The sequence below is a fragment of the Sinohyriopsis cumingii genome, chromosome 4 (assembly GCF_028554795.1).
Source record: "Sinohyriopsis cumingii isolate HCF-2022 chromosome 4, ASM2855479v2, whole genome shotgun sequence".
NCBI classification, from domain to species: domain Eukaryota; kingdom Metazoa; phylum Mollusca; class Bivalvia; order Unionida; family Unionidae; genus Sinohyriopsis; species Sinohyriopsis cumingii.
The window spans coordinates 109,596,529-109,612,011 of record NC_142964.1 but is presented as its reverse complement, the minus strand read 5'-3'; the positions used below and the strand labels follow the sequence as shown (position 1 = coordinate 109,612,011).

The window sequence follows — 15,483 nt, the reverse complement described above, 5'->3', positions numbered from 1 at the left end:
TAATGTAATCTGTGTAGCTTAAAGTATATAACGTCATTATGTTTAAAGGGGCCCCGAGTGGCCGAGTGGTCTAAAGCGCTCTTCTTTACGGATCACTGCCATCTCACCTCTGTCTGCGGCGGTTCGAGTCTAAGATTCAGCCAATGTGGGCATGTGAGAAAGCTTGCCAGTAGCTTCTCGTGGGTCGGTGGTTCTTTCCGGGGTTTTCCGGGTTCTTCCTCCACCATTAATACTGGCCGCCATGTATAGCCTATCGTGTGCTGAAAAATGGCGTTAAACCCTACAACAACTACAACAACATTATGTTTAATCATATATGCCCGTGACATGCACAGTACACGGTGTTAGATGTATTTTCGGCTGACCGGAGTGATGCCCAGAGTGATCGGGGTCGCACCTGTATAGCTGACCAGAGTGATCAGAGTTATCGGAGTGATCGAAGTTGACGTGGTACCAGCAGCAGAGCTAACCATAGAAGCTGATCATAGCAGCTGTGAAGCTTAACCATAGCAGCCGTAGAGCTGAGTAAACAGTGTTGCTGGTCGACAACCAGGGTAGCAGGTGATCGGGCGTTGCTGACCGGGATTGGTGGGCGCTGATTGCTTGATTGACCAACCTGGAATACTAACTGCTTGATTGACAGTGTAACTGGTAGCCAAGTGTGTTGGTGACGGAGTGTATAACTCCTTACATGTAATCTTTTAGCCGTGTTTTTAATACCCAGTGTGTTTTTGTTACTGTAAAGATAGTTTGCACATCTGTCCCTGTTTTCATCATTTTCGCTTTTTGAGTGAATACATTTTTACTATGCGAGTAAATACCACAGTTTTATTATTTGAGTAAAACACATCATTCTTTCCTTGTGAAATCACTGTGAATCATTCACCTTTTGTCCATGTACTGTGTAAGGTCATTTATTTGTATTTTCATTATTTAGTTCGTGCGGATTATGTCAATTGATCCAATATTTGGATATTATACGCACGTATTAATCTATGCTTTTCTCATTCAGAGTCATTCGTCATTAAACATTGTATTTGTATCACCGTCAAAAATGTTCAGTTGTAAATCCGAAATCCCACCCGGTTATCTTGTAACAAACCGACATTTGTGATAAAGGTTAAATGTTAGAGATCACAAACTTGCAAATAGATCAATATGTATGATGTGCCAAATACAAAACAAGTAACCTAAAATAAGATCAAAACGCATTTCATTCGTCTTATAAATAGAAATGAATTAAGACATATGATTTACAAAATTTTAACATAATCATAGTGAAAACAGTTTGAGATTCATTGAAAGCAATATAAATTAGTACATATTTTAATGCGGTAGGAAGTAAAATATTTAATCAATCATATTTGAAAATTATCATCATTCTAACAATTTGGAACTTAGGTTCTTTAAAATTTAAATTAGATTTGACAATCAAAATCATGGAAGAGACCAGTCAAGAAGTAAATAAACCAAGGATATGATTTGTTTACCACATAATAAGACTTATTAACACAACGAACATGGTAGGTCGCAACGGATGATGTCACGGAACGTTTTTCGACATGTTACATAACAAATATGGACAGGACCTGACCAAAAGTACAAGATGGATGTTTGAGACAAGAATGAGCATTAAAAACACCACATAGATGAAGATCATCCGCTCATACATAGACTTTCCTGAATGGAAAACGAACTTGTATCATAGTAAAGTAAATATGGATAATACATGCTTTCCTTTGATGCGAATCAACTCACAATACTTCCGGAGAGGATTCTAGAAACCATCAAAATATGATATCGATAAATATTGTCCCTTACTTAAACGTGTTGGATAAAGCGTTTGTGCAATAATAATTTAAAATGAATTTGACATAGCTCTAATTGCTTATGAGTAGCAAAGAAGTTGTTTATACCCAACAAAATACCGTAACACCCATAGTTTTTGTTACAGACAATACTAATTTAAAATGAATTTTATGTAGCTCTAATTGCTTATGAGTAGCAAAGAAATTGTTTATACCCAACAAAATACCGTAACATCCATATTGTATTTTGCAGTCAATATTTTAAACCTTACCCATAGTTTTTGTTACAGACAATATCCCAACGCATTAATAATTTTTGTTCCACAGACAAGGCCCTACTCCCCAGCAAAACGGACCATCTGCTTCCTTCAACTAGCCTGTTAAAAAGATGATGAAGATACAATACTTTCCAAATCTGACGATCTCACATTTCGTCAGTCACGATAATACCCAAGCTATGGCGTCCGCGTTTGGAATTCTGAGAGTGAAAAGCAACTCAAGACATTTTATAAAGCAATAACACTGGCTTTAATTTGATTGTTCGATATAAAACAGGCAATCGGAGTGAGAAACAAAATTCACTTTGATTGGTTGAAATTCATAAAAGATGCGTTATGGTTGGCAACGTGCCAAAACCTAATTTCAGTCTCTTGCATGTTTATATATACGTTTTCACCAGCCTTGTCATCCATTCTTAAAAAATCACGAGAAGGCCCTGTGCCCGAATCTCGACTATCATCTAAACAGAATAGATACATCTGTGTTTCATCAAAGAATTTACGTAGAGAGACAATGATATTTGACCCATCTCAAAAACAAGATAAACTTACTAACTGAAGATTTGCTCATTCTCAGAATAAATTAAACGTATTCCGACGATGGGTCAATATTATGGCAATCTTTCTTGTCTCTCGGTGTAAACTTTTCGTGCCTGACGAACAAAAGAAGTTATCAGTGATTCCATCGCGAGCGTCGTTCATTCTTTTTTTTTCTCAATTCTTTATTTTCCTTTTCAGTCGTTTTTTGCAAGGAATTACCTCTTCAAGTGAAATGTGTTCTCTTTGACATTCTTTTGCAGAGTCAATATGTGTGAAACATGTTAACAAATTTCATTAACATGTTAGGTCTTTTACTCGAAGTTTTCTAGAAACAGAGTAGTAATCAATCTTGACACCGTTTTTTTGTTGTTGTTTTTGTTTGTTGTCTTTCACTTGTTTGCACCGTTGGTTTGCGCCTATTACATTTGTGTGTATTCAAAAATAACACTTTAATATTCGTCCTTTGTTTATGTGTGTAATTGCATAGGTGCATGTCTGTGTGTTAATCGTCGTACCCTACGCACCTTCACCGCCTTTGGACTGTATGTTGGATAGTAAGCATAACTATATGAGTGATTTCCTCACATACCACGTTTACATCCCTCTCTGTACTTATGTTGGTTGGTATGGTTGTTTATCTGTTAGTATAAGTAGGTGAATGATCATCTTCTAATAAAAGACACGCACTCCGTCTTACAGAAACTCATTATACGTAATTATGGTGGTGTTTATCCGTTAAGACAAATGTATGTAAATGTATATGTATGTATATAATTTTAAATGTATATTTCCTTCCTTAAGTTTGTCTGTGTTTTTTCCTGCCTAAAGAACAGCGTTTGTACTTCTTGGTTATTAATTTTGTGTGTGTGTGTGTGTGCGCGCGCGCACACACACACACGTTGGTTGTAACAATCAGAATCAGATTATTTTATTTCGAACGTGAATTAAAAGTTTATAAATCTCACGGTATGTACACTTTATATACCTCCCCCCCCCCCCCGGGTTCGCCCCCACAATGTCTTTTGAATACAAATTGAGTCATATTTTAAAAACAAATCTGGATTTCCGTTAGATTTTGTATGTTATATCGTTATCATTTTAAAATATCTATACTGACCAATCACGGTGCTCCATCAACATTTAGAAACGTACCTTGCCTAACAGTAAATTGAGCTCATGCACAGCCCTGCATACGGCGTGCCACTTTTATTGTATGTACTGAGTGTTATTTTAGCGTCCTAAAACTAAGCACTGGAAGCATCAGAAGAATGTGAACCAAATTTAACAGCAAGCATCCTCATTTAAAGTTTATACAAATGTTACCATTCTGACATCCAATAAATCCAATGTTACTGAAAAACAATTTACACAATAGGGTATTCTTTAATACAGATAAGCATATATTGATTCAATAAAAAGTATCCTGGCATAAAGAATTTCACAACTGTACAAATCATGTTCATTAGCCATTAATTATGACTTCCTTTAGTAAAATATACTAAAAATTATAAAACTGTTTTATTTTTAAATAGAAGTCGCTCAATGGATTTCTACCAAACTGACAGAAAGCATCCTGAACTTAAAGTCTTATATTGCTTTCAGTAGTCATGCCAATTCACCGCCTAAAATGACGAACATGACCAAAAGAACTCCAGAAAATCTACCTTTCAACAACTTTACATAAAACGCAAGAAAAAATTGAGCATATAACATATAATGTAACCATATCACGAAGGCCTTTCAGCTTTGTACCAATATGCGATTAACCGTCAGAAATGGTAGCCGGTACTAAATATACCGTTATTATATTAAAATATTTAATTTGTTCAGCTTTCCTATAATAAATTATGAAATGGTATAGAAAATAGCCTTTATTGATTGTTTGATGGCGCTTATTATACGTGACCTTTTTTCTTTATTTTTTATATTTTGTAAAATTAAAATACATGAGTCAAATTCTTGGGGTCATGAACTTTTTGTTAGTAATGATCGGTATCTTCAATTTTTTTTATAGTAAGTACGTTATTTTAAAAAAAACAACAACAACAATAGGCGCATATAATTAAATGGCTCTAATATTACACTTTGCCTCCAGATGCATTAGTGCATTCCGCATTACTTTTAGAGTTGGTTATTTTTCGTCTTATATCATGGAACATGATTACATGCGCCATGTAGTATTCTCTGACTAACTGTCTCTTGCATAAATTTCAACTCAAATTAAAAGTTATAATTATATTGCTGCTTCACAGTGTATTTCCGAATGCAAAATGTTATAAAATGTCATGTTCCGTGCTCAAACTTGTGCGTACGTTTGTGTTAAATATTTTTCGAACTCATTCGGATGACATTGACTTTCATCCCTCAACCTGGAACTTCACTTCCTAGTTGATGAGTAATGACAGCATCCTAACAGGTTTATCCTCACGTTAAATAAATTTCTTTTTCTCACTTGAGTGACTTGAATATGGCAAACAGACCTCGTCCCTCAAGACCTCCACCGCCTGTACCAAAGCCAGGTAAACTAATAAGGTTCTCCCACAGTGGGTAGGCAGGTGCCCGTGGTTGATGCAACGGTGCCTTATAATTATACAATTTACCAAAGATTGATACAGAAAATATTCATCAAAATCAGTAAAATGTTATGAATAGAATGATGACAAATTGTTTCTAACCTTCTAATGCGAACAGGACCATACGATAATATAAAAAGACATCTGATCAAAATCCCAGGTCACTATGTCTATCCACTAAGGAGTAGTGACGAAAAGAATTTTGACAAGAGACGAGGTAAGTAACGGGATAAATTGCCGGTTTATACCTGGGACTAGAATAGCTATGGTTTCAAGGGTCAGCTTGTACCCTCAAACCGATTTTAATAACGAAGAGCTTCAGTGATAACAGGCGTCACGCTACCAGGCGCATACAAGATGAAAATGTATCCTTTTTCTGTATGAAAGTAAAAACTACTTCGCCCTGCGATTTTTTTTTGATGTACGTTGCCAGATCGTAGCTTTTGAGGTGCTCCCTCACCTTAGCCATAATTTTGGTGTTGTAGCTCAAAGTGAAATGCAGGCATCAAGCCATCAAACTGCAGGTGTTTATTTCAGTTGCACTGGCAAGGAGACCCTTTGCACATTTACAGACATGTGTTTTGATAGCTGATTGACCATTGACCCTTTTCCAAGTAAGTTCCTAGCTGAGATGTGTAATGTATCTCGCTGGTAATAGCCACTATTACTAGCTGAATTCCGCAAGTTATCATTTGATGATAAAAAAACATACTATGTAAATAGCAATTTGTGGTTTAAGAATATACTTTGTAACTCTATGTGACCTGTCAGTTTTAACTGCCACATGGGCATTATTTTCTTCATACATCAGTTTGACACTTTAAGTGAACCTGCCAGGGACAAATAATGGAGGACATCGCTGTATCTAGGAAGTAACACTCTGTCTGTTTTTGCAAACATTTGTAATATCTACTGTGTCTAGGAAGTACCATTCTGTTTTCTAAAAAAAATATTAGAATAAGATTTTGCATATAGTGGATGCAGAAAATAAAATATTTACCTTCTGTGTATGTGTATGTCTTGTATCCATCCATAAACTGAAAATGGACTTTTCTAGCAGTCAGACAATGACAGTGAGCAGCCTTCTCATTAATATTAAAAACATCCATTTTGGTTTGAAATACTAGAAGGCAACAATGTTAGGTATGCTTGAGTTTGAAATTATAAATCAGTGAGCAAAATAGTAAGTTTTGTACATTTATATCCTTAATGCTTTTCCTTTATAAAATTAGTAGATGAGTACAAGCTGTTTAGTGTGTAGGCTGGAAATATAGTCCAATGTTGCATCTGTGTTATCCCTTAATTTCTTAAAGTTTTTGAAAATGTACAGAGGCATTTACAATTATGATTTGGATGTGTACATGAAAATTATATACATTGTCAGGGATCGTCCTGGGCTTTGCCAATGTCGCAAATTGCGATTTTTTTTCCTTATTGGTGACAAAAATATCCCATCTGGCGATTTTTTTGGCGACATACTTTTTGGTTATTTAATTTGTACATACAATCATGGATTTGGACTGGATAAATTAAAAGGTAGAACGAAAGGAAGCCACAATGACTAAGCAATGCATTGGAATCAGTCTGTTACACAAATGATCCTTTGTTCTTATTGACAACCCCATCTTTACAGTGCATTGTTACATCATAATCTGCTTATGCTGACATCTGGGCTGAGTACTGTATGCTGTGATACAGTCAATCATGCTACCGCACTATACCTACAACTGACCGACTTCTGAAGACGCGAATAGAACAGATACAATTAATTGTATGGCTAATCCATCTTGGTTTTTTTTATATACATATACCAGTACAATAGTTTTGCTGAACCTTCATAGAAAACTGATAACCTTTGAAGTACCGACTACTGTGTATAAATACAAAGCAAATGGAAAAAATCTCAATCACAATTACATCTGTCGCCAGTGCAGCATTTTACTCATTGATCTTTTCCTTTTGCCATCAGTCCCGTGTTACGGCTGCAGAGACTTAAACTCCGCAACAAGAAATAGCAAAAAAAAAAAACAGTTTTGCATAATTAATAATAATTATTTATTTCTCAAAATACAGGAGTGAAAGAATCCCTAAATTGGGTGTGAATTTATGCTTATATATACGGTCCAATATTGCCAGGTGTTGACTCATGTAAGTTTCATTCGTGGGAATGGAGATCCTATTTTTCTTGTCAAGAAAATTTATACAGCATTCAGTGATCATTCTTGGGATTTAGGAAGCAATTCGCTACAAGCTTTGTGAAGCTAGCCATAAAGGGGTGGGGCTGCTGAGAGACTACTGGTGTCATCTGTCAGCACTGTGGACTGTGAACGTGGATTCCGTAAGATGAACCTCATAAAAACTGACATCAGAAATAAGCTCTGCATCTCATCTCTCGAGAATTTTATGAGAATCAGCATGTACAGATGTGAAAAATTAGACTTTGAAACTGCATTCAACAAGTGGGCAGCCCAAAAATCGCGACGGATCTTCATGTAACACTTTGTAACATTTTGTTAATACTTGTTGTAATTAAAATATTATCTAACCCATCTTTTGTAATTTTCATTTCCTGTTACATAGACTAAATTAACACTTGGAAAAATGTACACTACTTGTTTTGGCGACACTTTTTGAAAATTGGCGACAAAATATTGAGGTTGGCGATTTTTTGGGCGACAGCTTTTTAAAAGCCAGGACCATCCCTGCATTGTTTTAGAAATATCTGCTGAAATCTTCATTTTTGCATGATATATCGGTAAAGAAATGTATCTGTAAGCTTGAGAAACAAGACCTGTGAAGCCACCACCCATGGAATTCTTTGCAAAACTTTTGGATCTAGTTCTTAAACTCAGCAACTTTTCGTTTAATGGCAAGAATTACCTCCAGGTAAACAGAACAGCTATGGCAACTAAGATGGCCCCCTCATATCTTTATATGCAGATTAAAAAGCCAAATTTTCAACTATGTAAGCTGTAAACCATACCAGTGGGTACGTTTCGTTGATGATGTGGAAATGAAATGGAAAGGCTAGACAAATTCTTCATGTAGATCAGTACTTTCCATATTTGGTCAAATTCACTGCTTAAACACAGACCATATATTTTTGGAGACAAGAACTAAAATTGTCGGTAATACACTTCATACAGACATTTATTCCAGACCAACTGACAAACATGAATACCTTCAGCTGCCACCCATGGCACTGAACCCAAAACACCCTTCATCCTCACCTTTCCTCCAGAGAATCCACAAGTAGGTTGCATAATTCACAAACTTTTGTTTATCAATGAATCAAGTAAACTGCTTAGATTGGTCTTTCCACACAAACTAGTAGTAGCATTTTGCGGACCTCAAAATTTGAGACATGAAATTTAAAACCACTCTCAAATCAAATAATAGAGGGGAAATCAAAATCTTGTGGAAGCAAACAATGCAAGACATGCCAACAGATGAAGGAAACATTTTGAAGCACAATGACAGGTCAACACCTTCAAAGTCACTAATGTACAATAACATGCAGCAAACAAAGCGTGATCTGCCTTACATGCAAGGTTTGCAACTCCCAATATGCTGGAGAAATGTGCACATTAAACATTAGAATGAATCTGCACAGATCAGACTGACTGACAAACTAATAAAGTGGAAAGGAGTCCACTGGCAGAACATTTCTCTTCTCCAGGTCATACTTCCAATGATGTAATCCTGTCTGGCATTGCACATAACTCAAAATAGAGCACAGAGCATAGGAAATCCAATATAGCTTATTGGATTTGTTGGCATTGTATACTGAAATTAGGAAGAATCAAAATGGGCATTTTTCATTGCATAGGTAACAAGGAACTTACAGGCTACCAAAATCACATTTTCCTACCATTGATTTGCTTTCTCAAACAGATGATCTTAATTATCATTTTTATGTAAAAATGTATTTAAAAAAACTTCCAAATGTATACATTTATTAAGAAGTGTTTATTGAACTATTATATACCAACAACTCATTTGATGCAATATTGCTTTACAACATAACTTTATGAAAATTGTAATTAACAGCCATGGAAACATTATATCCAGGATGGAAATATTATATCCAGGATGGAAATATTATATCCAGGATGAAAGATATGTAGACAGCGCAAACATTTCATTGATGACCTACTAAAGCAGATGATTGGGGCCAGTTGTTGTAGACATTCCTACCTTGCTAGGTCTAAAAATAACAACTCTTTATCGTTCAACCTTTATTTTGTATTTATTTTTACTTATCTACAGCAAACACGATGTAGACTTTGTATGGTGTTTGTGCTTTTATGTTTTGTTGTCCATTGTTTTATTATCTTTTGTGGTTTTTTGCTCCTGGAAAAGGAATCAGCAGATTTTGAAAGCTCTCTGTCTACATAGTACATACAGTAGTCCCCCTCTTATAAGGCCACCCCTAATGCAGCAGGGAAGTGGCCTTATAATGCGGGTGGCCTTTCTAGAGGGCGATGACAAATGCGAATAGTAAATACATATGAAAAGTCACAAGTACATTTAATTTTAAATATTTATGGAATAAATGTGGCTTCTCGTGAGGCGTAAATGATATAATATTAACCTTAGTGGTAAATGTACTTTACTCAACACTTCTTTCAGTAACGGAAACCTGACATCGGAAAACAGAAATCGGATTACTTAACACACGTTATGAATACAATACTGGTTCTGGATACATATTCAAATAAAATGCGGCCGCTTGAGAGGGGTAAATTTTATGATTTTGCACTAATATGCTGGCCGCTGGTCGTGTTACCCGGGTGGCCTTTCGCGAGGGGTACTTTTGAACACAAACTCGTCGGTGCCAACGGACTCTGGCTGTAAGGAGCGGGTGGCCGCTGGTCAGGGGGGCCGTTCAAGAGGGGGACTACTGTACATACATATATATATATATAGAGAGAGAGAGAGAGAGAGAGAGATAGAGAGAGTATTTATGCATGGACCTTGTAATCATTTTTGTCAGTGGTAGAATTATTTAAGCATGAAATAGTAAAACTTTAAATTTTGGACTAAGGTGAATGAGCTGTTTTGAAAACATTTCACAGTTAAATTGGCATTGCAAAATAATCAGTAGTAAATTTATTTCATTTAATTTTATATCCAGTACTATAAATGTATCTCACATAAAATTTGGAACTGCTCAGTGTACCTGAGAAATGTCATATTTTAAACAACTATTAATATCACATTTACAGCAAAGACAGAACTTAATATTTCACATTTTCCAAATCAGCCCATAATAAGGTCCGCATAAACATGGTCAGAAACAACCGACACCTAGTAAGGCTGTATGGTCCTGTAAAGGCTAGTTACAGAGGCAAAAGTCAACTAAGTCTGATGAGACAAAAAGAATCACACTATTTTGAGATTTTTTTGGGTTTTAATTGCCTGTAGATGTAAGGCATAAATCTATGTAATTGTTCATTTAAAAAATATATATCCACATTAAAAAGTGACACTTATTTTATTTGAAAATTGTAACTTTAAACACAAATACCATTATGAAATTGAGGGATATGCAATTTGTTGAATCACTTTGTGTCGTGTTATATAATTATCAAAGAGGAAATGTATTGGAAATTTCACTGTATACATGCCATATATACTCACTTATAAGTAGAGTCGAACTGCAGACAACAGGGATCCTGATCTGCAGTATCATAATTGGCAGCAGATCAGGCTCTATATTGATTGTTCTAATGATTACTCCAAGCAAACTGCACAAAACCAGATCTGCTGGAATATTATGAGACATCAGATCTGGGTCTGTGCAGTTTGCAGTTGGACTCACCTTATAAGCAAGTATATATGGTAAATATTTTCATGAGTGTGACCCATTTCACTTCAAACTTGTGTTAGGTACCTGGGGTTTTGATCCTTGTTGAGAGTGAAAAATTCCTTATGATATGAAGATATGTATTGAAATATAAAACTTGATAATTACTTATTAATAAAAATGTCTTGATGATGTAGAGACTGTCCATGGGATGGCTTACTTGTATCTTGATTCAAAGGTTAAATGTTAGGTAAGAGATAGTGTTAATTAAATAGTCATATTTGACATGTACCGCTCCACTCACCAAAGACTGGTACAAACTATTGCCTCGCTTGGCATTTATCATTAAGAGGTTATTGTTAGGACTGGTTGGCCTGGTGTCAGGATAATGTGACCAGGTAGGACATGATGCTACATGTCTGCATCATGATGCCCCCGTGCTAGACATCACTATAAAACTGTCACACTGCAGACATTGTAGTGATACAACTGAATGTTTTTTTACAGCCATGTTAAAAATCAAGTCACACATACACACATGCACCTGCACACACACATATATTGAATGAAACAAATGTGGCTGGGTCAGCCAATCATTGGTTACAACTCTGCTATACGGTGATGCAGACAGCTGATAACCAAACTCATCTGTATCAAGCTATTAAATGTAGTTGAAATCAATACATTATACAGTTACTGTGCAGAAATGATAGTAGGGTAGACAGATGATTGTGGGCCAAGGGCTAACTTTGGCTGTAATGATCTTCCATCAAGGAGATTTTAAAAAAAATACAAAAGAATAAAAGTAAAGATAACAACCAGGGTTCAAAAAATGTATGGGTGGCTGCTTGAGGTGCATGGCAAGTGACTTTGAACTTTTATTTATCCTTCATCAATTTTACCTACATACACATTGTACATGATACTGAATCAAATTAAAATGACACTCATCCACCTGGATGAGCGATGCTGAAAAAGTGACTTACCATTCTTTGCCATCACTTGTAAGCAAGCACATGATAAGACTTTGTCAAAGTAAAGTGCAGCTCATGCAATTTTTCATTCCTCCATCTGTCCCAGTACTGAGGCATTGTGCCACAGACATGTAGCATGATGTCCCACCCAGTCACATTATTCTGACACCAGGCCAACCAGTCCTAACATTAACCTTTTAATGCTGAGTGCCAAGCGAGGTAGCTGTTAGTAACATTTTTATAAGTCTTTGGTATGACTCGGCTGGTGTTCGAACTAGCAGATGCCACTAGGGCACGGAGTGACCTCCATGCAATAAGTAATTTTATTTCAAAATTATTTTTAATGTTCTCTCTCAGTGAAGAGATCTTGGCTGAGTTTGATTTTCTGGATTTTGTGTAGTTTAGTGGAGCTATAGCCACTGATCATCAGACACCTGCCTTCAATATTTGTTTCTGGTAAAAATACCTTCTTTAATTATGTTTGTACTTCAATCATATTTTATATACAGCTGCTTGAGTTTTATGAACAGTTGGATGAATTTGACTCAGCTTTCCAATATATCCCATAATTGTCAAACCCATCCACATTAATTTCTGCACAATGTTAATCGAATTTCAACAAAATTAGTTATTTAGCTTGGTTTCTATGATGCCTTGGATGGGTTTGATTGTAATAGTTTGCATCCTGGGTTATTGCCCCTGATTGTCACATTCACCCACTATCCCACTACAACAATTCCATTAACTGAATTAGTGCCAGAAGCATTAATTAACCATGATCTTTGTACGACTAAGTTTGATGCTCAGCATTCTTTGTCACTGTTCTATAGTGATATAGCATTGACTTGTCAGACCCATTAATTTAATTTCCACATAATAACTTTCATGATTATTAATGGATTTCAGGTAGCTTGATTGTAATGAGGCTTTACCTAAGTTTAACTGTCAGCATTCTGGATTATTATTGTAGCAGAGTTATAGTCCCTGACTGATGTACCTGCCCCCATAAATTTCCATACAGCTCTTTTTTATGATTGAATTTTGGTAGACTGGTTGATGGGATTTCAGCCAAATTTCAGCAGACAGCTTAATATTGATAAGCCCTGTACTGAGCTTAACTATAACCATTCTGTGGCATTATTTGATGGAGTTATAGACTGGTTTTCAGACCCATATATTTTCATTTCTACACAATGCCTTATTGGTTTTTAAATAAAATTTACAATTATTGTATTGTGTAGAAATGAAAATAGATGGATCTGAAAAATATTATTTTATTGTTGAGCATGCAGCTAAGTTGGATTGTTAGTGTAGTCTAGCTACATTTTAGCATGCAACATCTTTTAGTGCAGCTATGGGCTGTGTCTGACTCCTTCAATTTCCTCTTCACAAGATTTCATATTTGTATGTAACCCAGTATTGAAGATTCTTTGGCTTGGTTTGATTTATTATTGTTAGATCTGCATCATTATTCACAAGAGCTGCAGCCTTTTATTGTTTACACCCACCCACATTTGTTTTCACACAGTAATGTCCTTAAAATTTTGTGTGCAGTTCTGTAGTTAGTTTACTTCTGAAACAGTGGAATTTTATTATCAGCTTTCATTGTTGTTATTTTTTGGGATTAACAGAATGTTGCACATACATTTTGTATGTAGCTTGATATTGACAACACATTTTCAGCTTAATAGTGATGACACCTAGCTTAAAGTGTCAGCTTAATATTGATGACATCTCACCTGGCTTCACTTGTCAGTTTAATATTGATGACATCTCACCTGGCTTCACTTGTCAGTTTAATATTGATGAGATCTCACCTGGCATCACTTGTCAGCTTAATATTTATGAGATTTCACCTGGCTTCACTTGTTAGCTTAATATTGATGAGATCTCACCTGGCTTCACTTGTCAGTTTAATATTGATGACATCTCACCTGGCTTCACTTGTCAGTTTAATATTGATGAGATCTCACCTGGCTTCACTTGTCAGCTTAATATTGATGAGATCTCACCTGGCTTCACTTGTCAGTTTAATATTGATGACATCTCACCTGGCTTCACTTGTCAGTTTAATATTGATGACATCTCACCTGGCTTCACTTGTCAGTTTAATATTGATGAGATCTCACCTGGCATTACTTGTCAGCTTAATATTGATGAGATTTCACCTGGCTTCACTTGTTAGCTTAATATTGATGAGATCTCACCTGGCTTCACTTGTCAGTTTAATATTGATGAGATCTCACCTGGCTTCACTTGTCAGCTTAATATTGATGAGATCTCACCTGGCATCACTTGTCAGCTTAATATTGATGAGATCTCACCTGGCTTCACTTGTCAGTTTAATATTGATGACATCTCACCTTGCTTCACTTGTCAGCTTAATATTGATGAGATCTCACCTGGCATCACTTGTTAGCTTAATATTGATGAGATCTCACCTGGCTTCACTTGTCAGTTTAATATTGATGACATCTCACCTGGCTTCACTTGTCAGTTTAATATTGATGAGATTTCACCTGGCTTCACTTGTCAGCTTAATATTGATGAGATTTCACCTGGCTTCACTTGTCAGCTTAATATTGATGAGATTTCACCTGGCTTTACTTGTCAGCTTAATATTGATGACACCTCACCAGGCTTGACTTGTTAGCTTATAATTGATGAGATCTCACCTGGCTTCAATTGTCAGTTTAATATTGATGAGATCTCATCTGGCTTCACTTGTCAGCTTGATGAGATCTCATCTCATTTCACTTGTCAGCACTATATTGATTAGACCTCAGCTAATGTTTCCTGTCATTTTTCAGCATCATCTGTGGTGTCTTTCTCTACAAAATGTTCCTCAACTCCTTTATTATATCACCACTGCATTTTATCAATTTTTATACAAAACTATACACCACTGCTAATGTAAAACATAGGACATTAATTCCTGGAATGTTATTGTAGTTTTCTATTTAATTTTAATGTAATACTTCTGTTTCAGGGCAGGTAAAGGTGGTGAGGGCCATGTACAGATATGAGGCTCAACAGGTATGTTACACATACATTACAATAACCCACACCTTTCAGGTTTACTGATTTGCCAGAATCAAACAGGATTCTACCATATGTCTTTATACACTTATTGTTCCACAAGTGAACACAAATCATAATTTTTTGACAGTTTTTCCCCCAACCATATATTTAGTGTTGTATGTTATATAAGAAAAACCATTAGAGATATATATCTCTGTTTTCCCCTCTTGTGTCCCTACCCCTGTTGAGGCTGTTCCAACTGGAGTAGTCTCTTATGTTGTCCCACCCCATATACCACTAGGAATAGTATCCCCTGTTTTGTCCCACTCACCCATGTACCATTAAGAATAGTCTCTTTAAGTAAGGATATCCTAAGGAACCAACATCTGTTGAATATCTAAATTTGTATTTTTATACCCTCTCAGTGAGTATATGATATACCAAGTTATAAACCAGTGACTATACAGCTTCACCAAGGAC

The 15,483-nt window shown here is 35.9% G+C and overlaps 1 protein-coding gene across 1 annotated transcript in view; it reads left to right on the top strand.

Moving 5' to 3' along the window:
- The first annotated feature begins 4,975 nt into the window (after positions 1 to 4,975).
- LOC149801866 (osteoclast-stimulating factor 1-like) overlaps positions 4,976 to 15,483 on the top strand; it is a 28,154-nt gene continuing 17,646 nt past the window's right edge. The window contains exons 1-2 of the mRNA XM_089956236.1: positions 4,976 to 5,145; positions 14,972 to 15,018. Coding sequence (XP_089812362.1) covers positions 5,094 to 5,145; positions 14,972 to 15,018 — 99 coding nt within the window. The 5' untranslated portion in view covers positions 4,976 to 5,093. The remainder of the gene's footprint in view (positions 5,146 to 14,971; positions 15,019 to 15,483) is intronic.